The sequence below is a fragment of the Panthera pardus genome, unplaced genomic scaffold (genome assembly GCF_024362965.1).
Source record: "Panthera pardus isolate Hobbes unplaced genomic scaffold, ASM2436296v1 HiC_scaffold_8, whole genome shotgun sequence".
NCBI classification, from domain to species: Eukaryota; Metazoa; Chordata; class Mammalia; order Carnivora; family Felidae; genus Panthera; species Panthera pardus.
Window position 1 is genome coordinate 34,362,739 of NW_026527013.1, and position 19,934 is coordinate 34,382,672.

Sequence of the window (19,934 nt, forward strand, 5' to 3'; positions counted from 1 at the left end):
ATTTTTCTGGTTTCACAGCCCTCAGGCAGAGCCCGCTCTCAGACCGGAAGCTAGTCACTGGCGAGAGGTTTAGGGAATGAAGAAAAAAGGTGAAAAAAAAAAAAAAAGAGCCGGGGCCTGGAGAGGGGCCTAAAATGGGGGAAATTTGCACTTCAAGAGCTTTCCTTACCCCAGCCCCTCAGAATGACAGCTCTCCTCAGCCAGAAGACTACCTCTCCCGGCAGGCTCTGCACGCCCCACAGACACAGGCTGGCGAGTTCCCAGCTCTCCACCTCCGCCAGAACCAGCCAATAGGAATCACCGGCCTGAGCCTCCGCCCTACTCGGACCACGCGGGAGAGGGGGCAATAAAACTACATTCCCCGAAGCGCCTTGCGCACTTCGTGGCCAATCGGAGCATGGAACTCGGAGGCTAGGGGCGGAGCCGGATGCATAGGCCACCCCATTGGCCAGGTGAAGCTAAGAAGAGCCGGAACCCGGGAGCGAGAGAAGCGAAATGACATTTCCTCTTTAAATAGCTGGAGCCGGGCCCCGTAGAGAAATGGCCGCGTCGGCAGGTGGGTCGTGTGGTGGCTAGGGAGGTGTGTTAGGGGGGAGGTGGGCCAGGGTCCAGGCTTAGACTGCGAGCTGAGGAGGTGGCGACGAGGAGCCGGAGAGAAGGATGGGGAGGTGGAGAGGGATGAAGGGAGGGAGGATGGATGGCGTGGAGGGCGGTGGGCGGTCCGGCTGGGCAGCGATGGGGAGGCCGGGTACCCGCCGCCACCCCGACGCGTTCATCAGGCGGTTGAGGGGGCACTGGCGGCCGCCATCCATCGAGCTTCCCTCGTGAGGCTCCTGCCCTCCGCTCTCGGCTGGGACGTTCTGGCTCTCGGCGGAGTCGCCGCAGACGCCGAGACTGTTCTGCCGGCACAGTCCCTCGGCGAGCACGGGGCTTCGGGCTCGCCGGGCTCCCGGAGGAACAGACTGGTGCTTGAACTTGCATCGCAGCCCTGTCTGTCCCTCTCCCAGATCCTACCCCGCGGTCCCTTTTGATGGTGTATGTCTCTACACATAATATGTATTTTTCTAGGGGCGGGGGGAGCGTGAACGCCGTAACTGGCTCGGAACTTCTTGTGGTTGTACGATTTTTCTCCTAGATTTAAGTAAGTCTTCCCCAACACCGAATGGGATTCCATCTTCAGACACAGCCAATGATGCCATGGACCCCTTCCATGCGTGCAGTATTCTTAAGCAACTCAAAACAATGTACGATGAAGGACAGTTGACAGACATTGTAGTGGAAGTGGATCACGGGAAAACATTTTCCTGTCATAGAAACGTTCTTGCTGCAATCAGCCCTTACTTCAGGTATGATGATGGTAGAAACTTCTGTCGATGTCCGCACGGAGTTCCCTTTGTCCCTCAGTATTGCCCACTTGATTATAAAACGGAGGTGAGACGATGAAACGAAACCCACGAGTTTGTTTCCTTAAAAGAAGTAACAGGCCCTATTTTATTAAGCCCTTGTTTTTGACTTGATGGATTCTTCTAGAATTCAGGTGGTTGGTTTTTAAGTGAGTGAATATATTTTTGTTTGTTTCCGGCAAATAACTACAAAATCTAGAATTGTGCTGCTCAGCATGGCCGCCACAGGCCACATGCAGCTCTTTAAACGTCATTGTTTTAAATTAAATAAAATAAAAAATTCAGTGCCTCAGGCAAACTAACCACATTTCAAGTGCTCAGTAGCCACACGGAGGTAGGAGCTGCCAGCTGTATAACCCAGATAAAAGTTTGGGTGGACAGTGCTGATCTAGTATTTGTTCCAAAACTCCAACCATGACACATATTTCTCTGGTGCCCGTAACTCTTAGAATGTAAAACTTACTAGCACGTTCCTTGGGAAACAAATTACCATTCGGTAGTTTGTTTTAACGCTACAGGGGTCAAAGCAATGACATAAAACGAATGAAATACAGTTTCTGCGTTATCTTAGGCTCCAGACTCATGATCGTTTCCAAGATTTCCAGAAGTGTTTTTACGTAAAGTTTTCATTTTCATCGCATTCTTCTTTGGGTATCAAAAAGTTACAGCAGTACAGTTTTAAAACCTGGATCTGACAAAGAATTTCCTACTTTAAGACAAGATCACTGATACAGACAGTTTCCTGCTTGAGTTTAACTTCCTTGGTTTCGCTCATTTTTTTAAGCCTTTCAGTGTTCACTAATAGTGTCTGAAAGACAGTGAACTAATTTTCTCAACTACGGTCTGAAAGTGCTGTTTTTCTTTTTCAGGGTGCTTTTCAGTGTAGCGTTCCAGACCGTAGTTTCTGGTTCCTCTTTCTCAGAATACTGGGTTAAATATAGTCGCTTCATAGCCTGATGCTTATGATGTAACCATTAAGACTTGCCTAGGGATAGGTCATTGGACTGTTAAGTATTAACCATCATGAGGCAGTGAGCTGGAAGGGAAAAAGAAGAAAATGATATGCACAGAAGGTAGGAAGTTGGGCCTGGTAATGGAAACTGCCTGGGGAGATTTGCTTGTCCGGACTCTCTGTTAGATATGGTTAGTTCATCCATGGATTTAAATATATGTCCCGGTTACTACTGATCAAATTCTGGGCTAAGCTTACTTTACCTACATTGTTTTATATGTCTTCACAGTCCTGTCTCTGTACAGTTATTTCCATTTTAAATGTGAAAAACTGAGATTCGGGGAGGTTAAATGAACTGCCTAAGTCATCCAGCTACTCAGTGGCAGAGGCTGGATTTGATTCTAGAGCCAAGCTTCTTAGTCACTATCATGACTTTTAACAAACAGGAGTGGGTCCTCTTTGAAGTTGCCTTTCAGAAATTTCTATTGTATGTTAAATTTGAATAGTTAAAAAAAATTGAAACTTGAAAGTGAAAATGTCTATATTTTATACTGAAATTTTATACTCTGGCTTGTATCATTTAAATTTTATACTTAATTAAAATTAGTTTTGAAGACTTGGACTAATCACCTTAAAAGAAATATGCTATAGTAGATTTTCTTAATTATAAGAAATTAAGGAAATGCTTGGAAAAGTTTCTAAGCATAAGAGAGGTGAATTCAGATGAAGGTATTTGGCTAGAAAACTTAAGGATTAGGTTCTTATCTCTTGCAAGAGCTATTTGTACAGAAATTTCTTGGCACTGGTGCTGCTCCTTATGTGAAATCGAGGAAGACATACTTAATAGTTTCTAAGTCTGGCATCACTGGTGGAAAAATAAGAATAGCTTGAAATCTGGCATGGTTGTGTCATGATCCCAGTGACCTGTCAGAATTAAAATTTGCATGATTATTAGAAACTTCCTGCTGCTCAGGATTTTGTGTGAGGAAATGCTCCATCTTTATGTGGCATTTCCAGAAAGAACCTAGTAGAACAGAGAACTCATCAGGTGTCACACTGCTCCTGTGTGTGAGGCCAGCCTATTCAAGTCAGTAGAGTTCCCATGATAAAGGGGTATGTGGTAATGTTCTCCTTTGGGAGTTAATCTTTGCCTAATGAAAGGCTTTATTTTTCTTTTTAATTGGTAGCTGTATAGCTGGGTGTTTCAGCACCTGAACTGGAAAACCAGCTCCTACATTGGGACATCTAGTTTTCACTCATGAAAAAAAGCCCATTTGATCTTAAACTTAAGATTTACATTGTAGACGTCAAAATGGGACTCAGAGATGGTGAACCCAGGCAGCAAGCTGGGTCCTTGTACCCAGGTATATACCCAGTGTTTCTCATTGTATCTTAAAAGTAACTAGTTAAGGATGTTTTTTTTACAACCTAGCATTGTAAAATGAGAAGGGCCTAGAACTGTATCAACAACTTTATCACAAATGTTAGGTTGATTTCTTCAATAGACATCTATTAAGCACCCAAGGGCAAACAGCCCTTTTCTTAAAATCTTTTTCAAAGAACCTTGATTTGATTTTTGTATTTAATTTTAACAGCAGTCCAGGAAGAAGCCTTAAAGGAAGGGAAAAAAAGGCAAATGGTGTATACACGACTAATAACACTTAAATACAGAGTCAGACTTTTGGCTACTTACTATTTTGGCCAAGAAGAGCCCACAAATGCAGATATTTACAATAAATAAATAAATAAATAAATAAATAAGTAGGTAAGTAAGTAAACAAGAAAGTCTGCTTTCAAAGGCAAAAGCTTGGGATTTTCAAAACCGTCATCTCCAAAGAATTAATTCTTAAACTCTCTTTAGAAGTACGTATCATGGGGCACTGGGTGACTCAGTCGGTTAAGCGTCCGACTTCGGCTCAGGTCATGATTTCACAGTCCATGAGTTCGAGCCCTGTGTCGGGCTCTGTGCTGACAGCTCAGAGCCTGGAGCCTGTTTTCAGATTCTGTGTCTCCCTCTCTCTCTGCCCTTCCCCTGCTCATGCTCTGTCTCTCTCTGTCTCAAAAATAAATAAACGTTAAAAAAAAAAGGACACATTATATTGAGCCTACTATAATCTATTTATATTCAGATATACCTGGGTAAAATATGGTACCTTTGAGAAAACTGAGTATATTTCTTTAAGCAAAGGTTTTCACACTGTCGAAGGAAAAGTGAAGTGATGTTCTTTATATTCCTTATAATGATGAAGGAAGCATTCAAAAGATAAAGGGAGTAGGTAGACAATATGAACTTCTGAAGAACATCCTGTTTTTCTGAGATGAAATTTTTAAAGATCTATTTTGGGGACAAGTTGCCTTGTACATTTCCACTGAGACATGAAAAGTTTAATCAATCTATATATGCCAGTGTGTTACATTGACACCCTCTATGCGTTCTTAAATTTTCTCACTGGTCTGGTGAGTTAAGATCTCAAGTCCCTAAGGCAACTGATAAGAAGGTTGGATAGGGACTCCAAGGAAAGTAAGGTGTCCTGGAATATTTCATGGCATCTTTTGGTGTGCTTTATTTAGGTATATTCTTTTTCTCAGAGTTGGCATAAAGGGGACTGGCCCTCAGAGTAGGATTTTCGAGATTAACCAGGCTAAATCCTTATGCTAGATGATCAACATTTACCCCCATTCGGAATATCAGGAAACACATTAGGAAATTTTTTTCCGTTACAAAGGTTATCTCTGTGGTAACTGTATACCTCCAAAAATTTGCCACCATAATTTTTATATGGAACGCAGATATACTATTAACCACTCTTTCCTTCCTAGATCCATGTTCACTAGCGGCCTTACAGAAAGTACTCAAAAAGAAGTTCGAATAGTTGGTGTTGAAGCTGAATCCATGGATTTAGTGTTGAACTATGCCTACACCTCCAGAGTTGTTCTGACAGAGGCCAATGTTCAAGCCTTGTTCACTGCAGCTAGCATCTTCCAGATTCCTTCCATCCAAGACCAATGTGCTAAGTATATGATCAGTCATTTGGACCCGCAGAATTCTATTGGGGTCTTCATCTTTGCTGATCATTATGGTCATCAGGAACTAGGAGATCGATCAAAAGAATACATTCGTAAGAAGTTTCTGTGTGTCACCAAAGAACAAGAGTTTCTCCAGCTGACAAAAGACCAACTGATAAGTATATTAGACAGTGATGATTTAAACGTAGACCGAGAAGAGCATGTTTATGAAAGCATCGTAAGGTGGTTTGAACATGAACAGGATGAAAGAGAAGGGCACCTTCCAGAAATTTTTGCCAAATGCATACGTTTTCCTCTGATGGAGGATGCCTTTATAGAGAAAATTCCACCTCAGTTTGCACAGGCTATAGCCAAAAGCTATGTAGAAAAGGGCCCATCCAGTACCAATGGCTGCACACAGAGACTTGGAATGACTGCCTCCGAAATGATCATATGTTTTGATGCTGCCCACAAACACTCAGGAAAGAAGCAAACAGTGCCTTGTCTAGATACAGTCACAGGAAGAGTGTTTAAACTATGCAAACCACCAAATGATCTAAGAGAAGTGGGGATTCTCGTATCACCAGACAATGACATTTACATTGCAGGAGGGTACAGGCCGAGCAGCAGCGAGGTCTCCATCGACCATAAGGCAGAAAATGATTTCTGGATGTATGACCATTCCACCAACAGGTGGCTCTCCAAGCCCCCCCTGCTGCGAGCGAGAATAGGCTGCAAACTGGTGTATTGCTGTGGTAAGATGTATGCGATTGGAGGTCGTGTTTACGAAGGTGATGGGAGAAACTCACTAAAATCCGTGGAGTGCTACGATAGCAGAGAGAATTGTTGGACCAGCGTTTGTGCGATGCCTGTTGCCATGGAGTTTCATAATGCTGTGGAGTACAAAGAGAAGATCTATGTCTTACAGGGTAGGTGCCTGAGTGGTTTATTCTCCATGAGAGGGTAGCAGAATAACCTACTTCTATTAAAACAGGTGCTTGTTCTTGTTCACTGGGGACTTCCTCTGGCTTTCTTACCGTAATCTGTTGGTGGGAACAGTCTATTCTAGAAAGGATGTTTAAAGACCATCAGCTTTTGAATCCACAAAGGCAGGCATCTTTAAATGAGCCTGTAAGTTTTTATGTTCTTACTGTGTTTTGACATCATGTAGAATAAGTATTTTTCAAAACATAATCTGATAAGTATTAGTTTGGCCTTCTGAGGAAAACTATTTCAGAGCCGTTTTTAAGACTTTAAGAGAGCAAGTCTGATACATGTCTTTTTACTATTCCATAATACATAATCAAGAGATGTAGCAAGTACTTTTTATGGAACTTAGTGGATTAGTTTGAAAGAGAAAAAAGAACAAAGAATTTTGTGATCAACCTTAGGATTGCCAAGGTCATGAAACGGATTTATAAAGAGTTTGAAATTGCAGTCTTTAGATTTTAATTTCACCGCAGTGTGTGATACCTTTCAAAATATGTTTTTAAGCTTTTTCAGTGAAAAACTTGGGATGCCACTTTTTCTTGCGTTTGCTATTACAGATGAAGAGGGACTATCAAATCGACTTAGCTTTAAACATTTTTTTTGTTTGAACTACTGAAGGCTAGGACTCTGGTAAAGATGATGTAGCAGCAGTAGTAGAAAGAACGACCAAGTGAGTAGAAATAAGATAATTTATCGAAGGTTCTAATTGGTGATAAATAATGTTTTCCCTGTGTTCGGTTTCGTAGACATTTTAGTCGCTTGGATGTTGAATGCGATGATGATACTACCAACGTCTTTATTCCTCTTCCTGTGTTTCTTAATTGCTTATACATGTTTTCCTCACACTGTTACTTTAATAAAATAAGAAAAAAGGGATGATTCTGTATAGATACATAAGATTTTTTTCGCTGTTACACCATTAAAAAAATATATTCTTTGCTGTCATCCTTATTTGACACAAAATGCCTGAACCCATTTGTTTAAACTTCAATATCATTTTAACTCTCCAAAAGGAGTATTAACTAACTAGTATCTTATTTTAGTTAAATAGGAACATGGGCATGGATAGGTTTATTGGTCTTGCTGAATAATGGAATATAAGAATGGACACATAACCTGTCCAGTATGGTTGCATAGGTTATATCCTCCAATATGATGAAGATTTCTCTACATATATTTTGGTCTTGCTGGCTAACCAGTTAGTTGGTAGAGATATAATTAATTAAGAGATTCCCAGTTGTAAGGTAAAGGTTATGTATTAATGTAAATACTAAAGCAAAGTAACAATGAATTAATAGAATTTTCAGGGCTGGAATGAACATTGTTTAACCTGAGATTATGTTTTATGTAAGAGGAATCTGAGACTCTAAAAGTTTTTTTAATTGCCTTTCACTGGTTAAGCTTTTAAAGAGGACTTTAGATTTTAAAAATTTACTTTGTTTGTCATCTTTCCTTTTTATAAGAAATTTGTAGGGGGTGTCTGGGTGGCTCAGTAGTTAGGCATCTGACTCTGATTTTGGCTCAGGTCACAGTCTCATGGTTCATGAGTTTGAGCCCTGCATCAGGCTTTTGCTGACAGCCCGGAGCCTGCTTGGGATTCTATCTCTCCCTCTCTCTCTGCCCCTCCCCTTCTCATGCTGTCTCTCTCTCAAAAAAAAAAAAAAAATATTGGAGAGAGGTAGTACACATTATTTTTAATTTCTTTTTCTTTTCTTTTTTTAAACATGTTTATTTATTTTTGAGAGAGAGAGTATGAGCAAGGGTGGGGCAGAGAGAGGATCTGAAGTGGGCTCTGGGCTGAGAGGGAGATCATGAGGTCATGACCTGAGCCAAAGTCAGAGGCTTTACTGACTGAGCCACCCAGGCGCCCCAGAAAGTTTTCATTTCTATTGTCTTTATTAAGAATCCTGTTAAGGGGCGCCTGGGTGGCTCATTCGGTTAAGTGTCCACTTCGGCTCAGGTCATGATCTCCCGGTCCGTGGGTTCGAGCCCCGCGTCGGGCTCTGTGCTGACAGCTCAGAGGCTGGAGCCTGTTTCAGATTCTGTGTCTCCCTCTCTCTCTGACCCTCCCCCGTTCATGCTCTGTCTCTCTCTGTCTCAAAAATAAATAAACATGAAAAAAAGAAAAAAAAATTAAAAAAGAATTCTGTTAAAAGTCAGTGAGGGTAGGTGATGTGCAACCAAAAGGTGGTAGTTTAAGAAGCTCCTCTAAGAAAAATGGAAATTATAGTGTCACTACTACTGAGTAGTCCGTTAAATCTGTAGATAAGAGTAAATCTAGTTCAGTTTTCAAGGGGAAGCTCAATTTAGAAGTAGGTATTTCTAATCTAAACAAAGCCTCTTTATATAAATAAAGTTGACATAAATAGTCAGAAGCTTATGCTGTACTATGTGTGGCTATTGGAGTATCATATAATCTGTTCATAAGGGGTCCAGATTTTTAAATCAAGGATTTTATACAAATGTTATAGTTAGCCAAACTCTTGTAAATCTTCGCTAGTTAAATTCATGCGGACATTTTTATATTGGCAGTCTGTCTCCGCACACCCTTTTGTTATCAAAATAGAATTAAAAGTGACCCAAATTCAACTCCATGAAATGTATGTTTTCTATCCTGTTAAAGCCATGTTTTTTTCTCTTAAGTATTTGTCTTTGCATTACGGCAGTGCTAAAGTAAACATATCCATGGCCTGTAGACGCACATCTGAACAATTCCGTGTGCTGCCTTCTAATTAAGTAATTAGCACATAAACGTATAGTGGTTTGTTCATGATGAAGCTGTATACATACTCTGATCGTACTGGCTAACCATTAGTAATTATGCTTTTTTAGAGCTGGCTTAAAATAAATTTTCTGAAATATACCATTGGGTAGAATAAATGGAGCCAAGCTCTCAATTCTTATTCTGTCTTCAAGTCAAAGTAACTCCTTCTCCCTCCCTATTTCGAACCCCTCCCCAATTCAGGTTGACTATAATATTACGTGTTATGTTCTGCCATGGAATGAAGACATTTTAAACTATTTTATACTATATAATATATCTCTGGAGATTATACAAGAAATCTTTTAGAAAGTGAAGTATTTAGAAAATTAGGTTCTTCAACATAACAAAAAGACACATGTAAATAAATATATATATATATATATATTCTTGTTTTTCTTTCTGTTTTTTTAGGAGAATTTTTCCTCTTCTATGAGCCTCAAAAAGACTACTGGGGTTTTTTAACCCCCATGACTGTGCCTAGAATCCAGGGCTTAGCAGCTGTATACAAGGACTCTATCTACTACATAGCTGGAACCTGTGGAAATCATCAACGTATGTTCACTGTAGAAGCCTATGATATTGAGCTCAATAAATGGACTCGGAAGAAGGACTTTCCATGTGATGAGTCCATAAATCCGTACCTTAAACTGGTACTTTTCCAGAATAAACTCCATTTATTTGTTCGAGCTACTCAAGTGACCGTTGAAGAACACGTCTTCAGAACCAGCAGGAAAAATTCCCTTTACCAATATGACGACGTCACTGACCAGTGGATGAAAGTGTACGAGACCCCAGATCGTCTCTGGGACCTTGGCCGGCATTTTGAATGTGCTGTTGCTAAACTCTATCCTCAGTGTCTTCAGAAAGTACTTTAATGAGTAGCAGGCCTTAGTGAGCTCACTGGCATCTTGGGCTTGGGGAAACAATGATACAAGAAGTGCTGTCAGTATTTAAGAAGCTGAGAGAGTTTATATATGGCAATGGGTGCTCTTAAAGATTATGGTGTAGGAGGGATTTCTTTTCATCCTTGTGATGTTTTCATTTCATTAAGCAAAAGGTAACAAAGTGCAATTATCAGCATTTTTTTTTTTTCTGGTATAAAAGTAATCCTTTTCATTATAGAATTTTGTGATAATTCGTCACTGAGATACCAGATGAATCAACAACTATGCACTCTTTTAAGAGCAGTTAGGGTATTATTGGTCAGAGACATCCAAACTAGTTTGATGTGACTTTTTATTTTAAATACGGGTAAAAATTTGAGGCAATATCACTAGGACTTTAGCTGTGACCTCTCCAACACAGAGAAGCACTAACTTAGACCCTCATTCTTAGTATGTATATATATATATATATATATATATATACATACACACACACACACATTTGTGTACTGTTTTCAAGTGTACTGAGATTTAAATATGTTATTAGAGTAGGCTGAAGGAAAACAAATACGTCTTAGAGCTTTTGGTCTGATTGTTTCCTATTTCCCACAGAAGTTTAAGTTAAGCTAAGTTTTTAGTAGTTTTTTTGTTGATAACTTTTTCGTGTGCTCACACTGTCTCATTATTTACAAATCCCGAAAAGGGCTTAAATTCACAGGTGGCTGGTGCTGGTATAAGTGAATTCATGTGTATACCTAGATAGGTTTAAATTGTCTGAGCCTATGCTTACCTTTCACATTGGCCTGTTGGTTTTGTGGCATCGTACTTTACCTGTTGAACTCTTGTGATTTCACAGGATTCTCTGCCTACATGACAGCAAGATATCTAACTGGACTCAGAATAGTGAGAACATTACTCTCAGTTTGCACTAACACGGGCCATTTTGTTGCCTGACCTCCTTTTCCATCCTCCACCTGTCCCTTCATTATCGGTACAGTGAAAGTTAACTTATTTCTCTTCTGCACAGAGCATAATGTGAAGTTTTACACCTGCTTTTACATTTTTGTTTTCCAGAAACATGGAACTCCTTCGGTGGTCTAATTTAATGGCTTTTAAGTTACATATGACCATTAAAACCTCACTTTTTTTTTTTCATTTTTTGCACTTAATAGTAATGTATATTTTTACATTGCAAACCTTGTTCTAGCTGAAGGTGACTGAGAAGGAAAAGGGTGAGTGAGTAGAACCATAGCATTATAGGTACTAAATCTCTTTTCATATTGAACGGATGAATTTCTAACAGTCAGTTAGTTATTAACATAAAGGACAAACCAACTCGCTGGTCATACCTAAGGTGGATATTTGGATCAGTAACTTGTTTTTTACTATGCCTAGAATAATTGATAAAAAGTAGATGGATAGCCCGGAGTCTGTCCTCAAGTAGAATATTTTGATTCTCTTAAGGAAAACAAACTGGCATGGTTTGTATTAGAAACTCTTGCACAAATTGTCATGTGATACTGTGAAACAAATTTAAAACATTGCCTCTTTGCCTCACATACCTCGTTTTTCAGAAACTTTCCAAACGGCTTGTCCTTGACCTCTGCAAGTAAGGAACGTTTTCTGAAGCAGAATTTAAAGTGGACAGCATTTATAGAATTAACATTTTAAAATCAAGTCTTGGGGAAGTTGGATATGTGGTTTCTTATTGGCCTTGATAGTATGTCTATAATCTCTTTATAAACTTTGTCAACCACTTGTTTTTCTCTCTCTCTAGTTTTTCTTCTCTTTTCCTTTATCTACATGCTGTTTGGGGGCTTTTGCTGTGAGTGTTTTGAAGCATCTTTACAGTGTTGCATCGCAGACGGGAGGACAAAACAAAAATCCCTAACTTTTGCAAGAGATGTTCATGTAATTTATTTTTGGAAGCTTTGTTGAATACCTTAAGATTTCCTGCCGCTTCTTGACAATCTTCTGTGTTTATTTAGAACAATGTGTTACTTGAAAACATGACATAGAACAGTGAGTTAGCAATTTACACGTGCTGTGTGACATATAGGGGTACAATATACTGTGGTCAATTCTGCAGTAGGTTTATTCCGTTCATCTGCACAACAGTCGATCCTTTGCTATAACAATTTATATCGGGGGTGTGATCTAAGTATAGTGTGTCAAAGCCAAGGCTTAGAATTTGCTACAGGAGTAGAATATATATTGAATTTTGTACGAAGAACTATTTGTTTAAATTATATAACTGGGATATTTTGCCACTTTTAAAATGATTTCAGAAGAGGTCCTAGAAAACTAAGATTAGTAATTTGTGTGGGTATGTGTTTAGATATTTAAGGTACATTTGCATAGGATGATGAGAATAAAAGTAAAAGGCACAATGGGGACTACAGAATTAAAATCTAGGCTAACATATGCCAGTCCCACTTGAACTTCGTTTTTGCGTTTGAAGAATGTACGTAGCACTTTCCTCTGTATTTTTTACACATTGGAAACTGGACTTGGTGTAACTGTGTTATAGGAAAGTAGAAACCGTATTCTTTATTTTCCATCTTTGTTTTCTGTTATCCTGCAAAGATGATGCTTAAGCATCAGGCTGATTTCATGGGTGCCTGAAGAAAAGAGGGTGTGTTCTGCAAGGAATCAGATTCCCGACGTGAAGCAGTTTAAAATGGCATTCAATGTTCAGTGCTCAGGTATGTAGTTAAGTACTGTAGTCCTTTGGGGGCAAATGTGTAGATATTTTTAAACATTTGGCCATAATTGCACAATTTTTTGCATTTTTACCTGATGGCATTGTTTCTTATAATAAAACCTTTTCTGATTAAAAACTACCATTGTTGTAACTGGACCTCTGACTAGGGAGTTGTACAGAATTAAAATTTGGTGAAAAACATGAAATACCTTCTGTCGTAGTAGAATGGAATCAGATTTTAATCTCTCAAATATTTGGCCTCTGAGACAAAATGAACTACTTCGTATCACCTTATATAATGCTCTTTAAACTCCAAAGCAAGCTTGCTTATGTCATTAATACCTTGGATGCGTTTGTTCTGGCCTGAACTTTTGTTATTCCACTCCTCTGTCACACACCTCACATCCAATCCATCAGAAAATTCTGTCACGTCTTCCTTCAAAATATACCTACACTCTGGGGCGCCTGGATGGCTCAGCTGGTGAAGCATCTGACTTTGCCTCAGGTCATGATCTTGTGGCTCGCAGGTTCAAGCCCCATGTCAGGCTGTGTGCTGACAGCTTAGAGCCCAAAGCCTGCTTCGGATTCTGTGTCTCCCTCTCTCACTGCCCCTCCCCTGCTGTCTCTCTCGCTCGCTCTCTCTCTCTCAAAAATAAATAAAAACATTAAAAATGTGTATATATATATATATATATATATATATATATATATATATATATACATACACACATACCTAGACTCTGACCAGGTACCATTAACACCATTATCACTGTAGTCTAAACTAGCCTACCTTGTCCACCTTAATGTACTGCTCCTGAACTGGTCTGCCTTCTGTCACCCTGGACTGGTTGTAATCTGTTCTGTTCTCCACACAGTAGCCAGATTACGTCCCTCTTCTGCTCAAACCCCTCCAGGAGATGACTTCTCATCTCCTTTCTGATGAGAGCCAGACTCCTTCCTTACATGATCGACACCTCACAACCCCACCTCTTGGACCTCAGGTAACATCCCACCAGCTCACTCTATTCCAGCCACACAGACTGCCATTCCTGAGACAGGCCAAGCCCTTCCAACATCACTGCCTTTATCCTTGCTGTGTTTTTAGCCAGGGAAGCCCTGACAACCCACTTTACTCAAGCCTCTATTAAAATTCCAGACAGGACCTCCCTGATCACATTATGGAAAAGAGAACACTTTGCTTCCAACTCTACTCACCCATACCACCTGTCTTCCCCCATTGAAATGTAAGCTCCATGAAAGCAAGGAATTCATTTTATTCATTATGCACCTCGGATCTGAGTCTAGCATATACTAGGCACTCAACGAGTGGGTTTTTTTTTTAACGTTTTTCTTAAAAAAATTTTTTTAATGTGTACTTATTTTCAAGGGACACAGCATGAGCCAGGGAGGGGCAGGGAGAGGGGGAAACACAGAATTCAAAGCAGGCTCTGGGCTCTGAGCCATCAGCAGAGAGCCCAAGGCAGGGCTCAAACTCAGGAGCGGTGAGATCATGACCTGAGCTGAAGTCAGATGCTTAACTGAGCCACCCAGGTGCCCCTAGGCAATCAATGAGTGTTTGTAAAAAAAAGAAATGAATTCTCAGTTAAATCTTAGAGAACTCTGAGATGTGGTAGGACCCCTACAATCCTATTTCATCAGATAGAAAACACAAAGACCAAGTGAATTGCTGAAGGTCATCTAACTAATAAGGAGTTCATCTGGGATTAGAACAAAGATTTCCACTTTGACCTTAGTCTATTTCCTACATGCTCCATTAGTTCCAAGAAGAAGAGGTAGCAACTTTCTAAGGCAACACTGTTACATAAAATATCCACTGTAATTTTTAACTGTGATTGATCATCAATGAGGGAATAGATGAGGTGGGAAAATACCTTCTCTTTGTCACCCCACCTGGATATCCCATTTTTATATCATGATGCTAATACACTCCTGTTATGAGTTCTGACCCTCAAGTAAGTTGAAAAACAAGAAGTAAAGGCTTGTGAAGTACTGTTATTTTTGTTCTTAAAATGACTTACTGTGTTAATTTTAATGTTTTAAATGTTTCAAAATGTTTATTTTGAGAGAGAGAGACAGAGAGAGTGGGAAAGGGGCAGAGAGAGAAGGAGACAGAATCTGAAGAGGGCTCTATGCTGGCAGCAGAGAGCATGATGTGGGGCTCGAGCCCATGAACTGCGAGATCGTGACCTGAGCCGAAGTCGGACGCTTAACTGACCAAGCCGCCCAAGTGCCCATGAGTTGCCATTTTAAAATCTTGGTTTTGTATGCCAGTGGTTTTTATTGAAAAATTCTTTGCAAATACAAAAAGTAAGTGATCTGGTATCTCTAAATCTTCAGAGCAATGATGTAAATGACATCTGCTTAGTCTTTTTGAAGTGAAATCTGGCATTTTATATAATGGATTTGAGTGGAGGGAAAAGTATTTTCCCATCATTTATGCTTCTAGGATATACTGAAACTTCTTGACTTAGAACTTGGGTAGACAGAGTTCAAGTGCTTTTCAATATAAACGTGAAGAGGTAGCATTAACTATGCCAGTTCTAGTGAGTCCCAGTTCTAGTGAGTCCCTAATTCTCATTTTCCATACTCGATTTTGACTACCTGTATCTCTCTGGTAGAAGATTCAAGAACCTAGAAAGTTGGGTCTCTGGCTCATGAGTCTGCTGGTTTTCCTTTCTCTTTTGGTAACCTGTGTTAGCCCAGATACTGTGTGTATACACAAGCAAGCTGTTGCACACACGCATACAGGTGAATCAATATGGCTGGCATTTCAGAGAAAAGAAAAAGCACAGTCACAAAGTAAACATTTAGAGATTGAAACTGCTAGGCCATAAAGGCACAATTTTCATCTGTGAAAGTGGGAAGTGTTTTATGACTGCTGAGGGGGAGCACAGTCCAGTATGACTAGGTAACCATGATACAATATTTACTTCCACTCTTCAATCATGTATTTTAAATTATTAAAATGGCACAAAATATGCAATAAACGTCTCACAGCCACCACCTCTATTGTTGAAACTCTCTTGCTCAAGAACCCTGTTACCAGGTTTGGGGGATCACTGAGATGCCAACCCATGGACCCCACTGCTTTTTCTACTATCCATTAGTCCCTATTGGGGACCTTTCCTGAACTTAGTCAAGTTCAATTCCATGATTCATTCAGAATAATGTCATTTTACATTTCCTCAGTTACCTTGTCTCTTTTTACTACCGCCATACTTGTCTGACGAAACCCCATCCCTGAGTGATTCCAGCTATGATCCTTGTCTGTGCCTGGCCCCGAGTGGCATAGAAATCCCATTCTTGCTGGCGGTTGGACCCTGCCTGGTCCACTGTAAGGCAGGCTGGCAGTGTCAGAGTTAACACCCTGCAGGGCTAGACTGCACCCAATTCCTGTTGGGACTGGTTGATAAAATCCCAGCTTCTTTCTACAGGTGGAATACGTGACATATGTTCTCTACTGTCTCCTAGAGTTCCTCAGTGCAAACGAATCCTAGTTGACCATGAAAGTAACCTGCTTGATATCACAGCTTCCCTGTTTCACTTTCCCGCCCTCCTACCATTGCCTCTTGGGACATCCCACCTCCCCTCAATGAACCAACTACTGGCACTCAAATCCTTCCTTGGACCTGCAATCAAATACTTGCTCAGGACTGGCTTCTGCAAAAGCCCAACGTGAAGACACTGGCCATTCTTCCAATTCCTCAAGGCTCTCCCGATATTACAAACTTTGTTCATATTGTTTCCTGTACATGGAGACTCCTCTTCACCTGTTCTTTGCATAACTATTTCATTCTCATCTTTCAGGTCTCAAAGAAATCTTCCCTGATAATCCTAGCTAAAATAAATGCCCTGTCATGCTTGATCACACCGTCCAAAGTGGTTCTCTTCCCATGACTTTTTGTTTGGTTCCCCACCGAACAGTAAGTTCCGTGAGGACAGGCACCAAGTCGGTTTGTTATGCAATGTGTCTGGAGGACCTGGAAAAGTGTCTAGCATATGATAGACTTTTTAAAAATATTTTTTTAGAGTTTATTTATTTTAGAGAGAGAGAGAGAGAAAATCTGAAGCAAGAGCCAGGCTCCAAGCTGTCAGCACAGAACCTGATGTGGGACTTGAACCCATGAACCATGAGATCATGACCTGAGCTGAAGTCCGACGCTTACCTGACTGAGCCACCCAGGCGCCCGAGACCTTCTTTGTTTTTGATGACTTCGGCAGTTTTGAGGAGTACTTCCTGGTCAGATGTTTTGTAGAATGCTCCTTAATTGCCATCTGTCAGATTTTTTTCTTTTCCATGATTAGATTGGGGTTATGTATTGTGGGGAGGAAGACCACAGAGGAAAAGTACCATTCTGTCACAGCTTATTAAGGGTATATACTCTCAATCTGACTTACCACTGTTGATGTGAACCTTGATCACCTGGCTGGGACAGTGTTTGTCAGGTTTCCCCACTGTGAAGTTATTCCCTCTCTATTCCATACTGTACCCTTTGGAAGGAAGTCGCTATGGGAAGCCCACACTTAAGGAGTGTAGAGTTACTCGCCATCTCTTGGGGGTGGGGCATCTACATAAATTATTTGGGATTCTTCTCCCTAATCTATTTATTTATCCATTTATATCAGTATGGGCTCATGAATACTCAATTTATACTTAGGCTTATAATCCACTAATACTTTATTTTCAAATTGTTAACAGCTTTGGCCATTGGGAGCTCTTCAGTTGGGGCCTGTGCCCTTCTGACCTACTCCCATCAAAATAAATGTTTTTGGTTTATTTTTTTAAAAAAGGGGGGGGGAGTGTCTATTTTTGACACTGCAAGATGCTCCAGGCCCATCGTGTATATTTCCTTCCCCAGCCCCCAAATCCATTTTCCCAAGTATCTCCAGTTGTTGTTCTCCGAGATGCGGGCATTAGGTGTGCTTGTTGCTACTGGGATATTGTTTCTAGAACCTCTCAGCCGACTAGATAAGGAAGTAAGAACCTGTATGCACTTTAACCCGGCTGCCACCATCCACCATCCATTTACTTAATTATTCAGTTCTAGTATATACACAGAGTGCTGTAGGGATTGTTCACCCACACTCCCATGGAAAGTCACTTTATCAGTGACAGTACAGTCCTTTTGCCTTCACACTTACTGACTCCATTCATTTCTAGGGTTATTCAGGTCGACACCTCTCCCTCCCATCTACTTTCATGAAGCTGTTTTACACATTTTTTATAATTTCTATGATAATACTTCTCTTCTTTAGCTTGTGGTATGGTGGATTATATTCACCGACTTTTCAAATGTTGAACTAGCCTTACATATCTGGAATAAACCCCACTTGGTTATGATGTATTTCTTTATACATTGTTGGGTTTGATTTGCTTAAATTGTGTTGAGAGTTTTTGACTCTATGCTAATGAGAAAAATCAGTCAGTAGTTTTTCTTTCTTGTAATGTTTTTCTCTGTGTTTAAGATTAGGGTAATGCTGGTGTCTTAGTAAGAGTTAGGAAGATTTTATTTTTATCCCATTTTTCTGGAAGAGATTGTGGAGAGATGGTATAATTTGTACCTTGAATGTGTTGTAGAATTTATGAGTGAAACCATCTGGGCTTGATGCTTTAATTTTGTAAAGTTACTAATTATTAATTCAATTTCTTTAATAGTTATTGGGTTGGTTACTCAGACTATATATTCTTCGTTAAGTTTTGAGTTTTTCAAGAAACTGGTTCATTTCATCTACAATATAAAGTTGAGCGTCAAGTGGTTTACAGTATTTATTCCTTTATTCTTCTAATGTCCAGGGAATCAGTAGTGATTAACCCCTTCTTATTCCTGATGCTGGTAATTTGTATCTTGCCCCTTCCTTCCGTCCTTCTTTCCTTCCTTCCTTCCTTCCTTCCTTCCTTCCTTCCTTCCTTCCTCTCTCCCTCCCTCCTTTCCTTCCTTCCTTCCTTCCTTCCTTCCTTCCTTCCTTCCTTCCTTCCTTCCTTCTAATCCAGCTAGAGGCTTATTAATTTTATTGGTCTCTTCAAAGAACCAGATTTTGATTTTAATTAATTTTCTCTGTTGTTTTGTATTTTTAATTTCATTAACATCTGTTCTAATTTTTATTATTTTTTTCTGCTTGCTTTAATTGTTCTTTTTTACTTAAGGTGGAAACTTATGTTACTACTTTTAAATCTTCTTTTTCTAATATGATGCATGTGATGCTATAAATTTCCCTCTAAGCAATGTTTTTGTAGTATCCCACAAATTCTGATATGTTATATTTTGTCTTCTTTAGTACAAAATATTTTGATCATGTCTGCTTGTAGAACTGGCCCTTTTCATAATTATGTAATGCCCCTTTATATCCCTGATAGTTTTCCTTGTTCTGAAGGCTTTCTATCTTAAGTTCATATGGCCACTCCAGTTTTCATTTAGTGTTAATTTGATGTAACTTTCTCCAAGCGATTTCTTTTAACTGAGTCTTAATACTTAAAGTGGGTTTCTTGTAAATAACTTAAAGTTGGGGCTTTTTCTTTTTTTATATCCACTGTGAGAATCTATCTTTTAATTGATATAGTTAGGACATTTACATTTACATTGATTATACAGGGACACCTGGGTGGCTCATTCGGTTAAGCGTCTGACTTCGGCTGAGGTCCTGATCTCCTGGTTCATGAGTTCGAGCCCCGCGTCGGACTTTGTGCTGACAGCTCGGGGATTGGAGCCTGCTTCGGATTCTGTCTCCCTCTCTCTCTGTCCCTCCCCCGCTCATGCTCTGTCTCTCTCTGTCTCAAAAATAAATAGAACATTTAAGAAAATTTTTTAATTTATTATACAGCTGGATTAATATCTACCATATTTCTTACTGTTTTCTATTTGTTGTCTTTATCCTTTCTCTTTTTCATTTATTTTCTGCCTTCTCTGGTTTAATTTTTTTTTAATGTTTATTTATTTTTGAGACAGAGAGAGACAGAGCATGAACGGGGGAGGGTCAGAGAGAGAGGGAGACACAGAATCAGAAGCAGGCTCCAGGCTCTGAGCTGTCGGCACAGAGCCTGACGCAGGGCTCAAACTCGGGGACCAGAGATCATGACCTGAGCCGAAGTCGGATGCTTAACCAACCGAGCCACCCAGGCGCCCCATGCCTTCTCTGGTTTAATTGAACATTTTATATGATTCTGTTTGAGCTTTTCTCTTATCACATCAAGTATACATCTTTGAATTTTTTT

The 19,934-nt window shown here is 40.0% G+C and overlaps 1 protein-coding gene across 2 annotated transcripts; it reads left to right on the forward strand.

The window, feature by feature from the left end:
• The first annotated feature begins 446 nt into the window (after nt 1–446).
• Nucleotides 447–12,842, forward strand: KBTBD8 (kelch repeat and BTB domain containing 8). 2 transcript variants are annotated; one of them, XM_019469766.2, is made up of 4 exons: nt 447–556; nt 1,136–1,346; nt 5,176–6,290; nt 9,527–12,842. In XM_019469766.2, exons 1-4 carry the CDS (start codon nt 541–543, stop codon nt 9,988–9,990), a joined length of 1,806 nt encoding a protein of 601 aa, XP_019325311.1. In that variant the 5' UTR covers nt 447–540; the 3' UTR covers nt 9,991–12,842. The 2 variants fall into 2 exon arrangements, with proteins under 2 accessions (XP_019325311.1, XP_019325312.1); XM_019469767.2 differs by lacking the exon at nt 1,136–1,346 and having other exon boundaries at nt 476–556.
• Nucleotides 12,843–19,934: the final 7,092 nt, after the last annotated feature.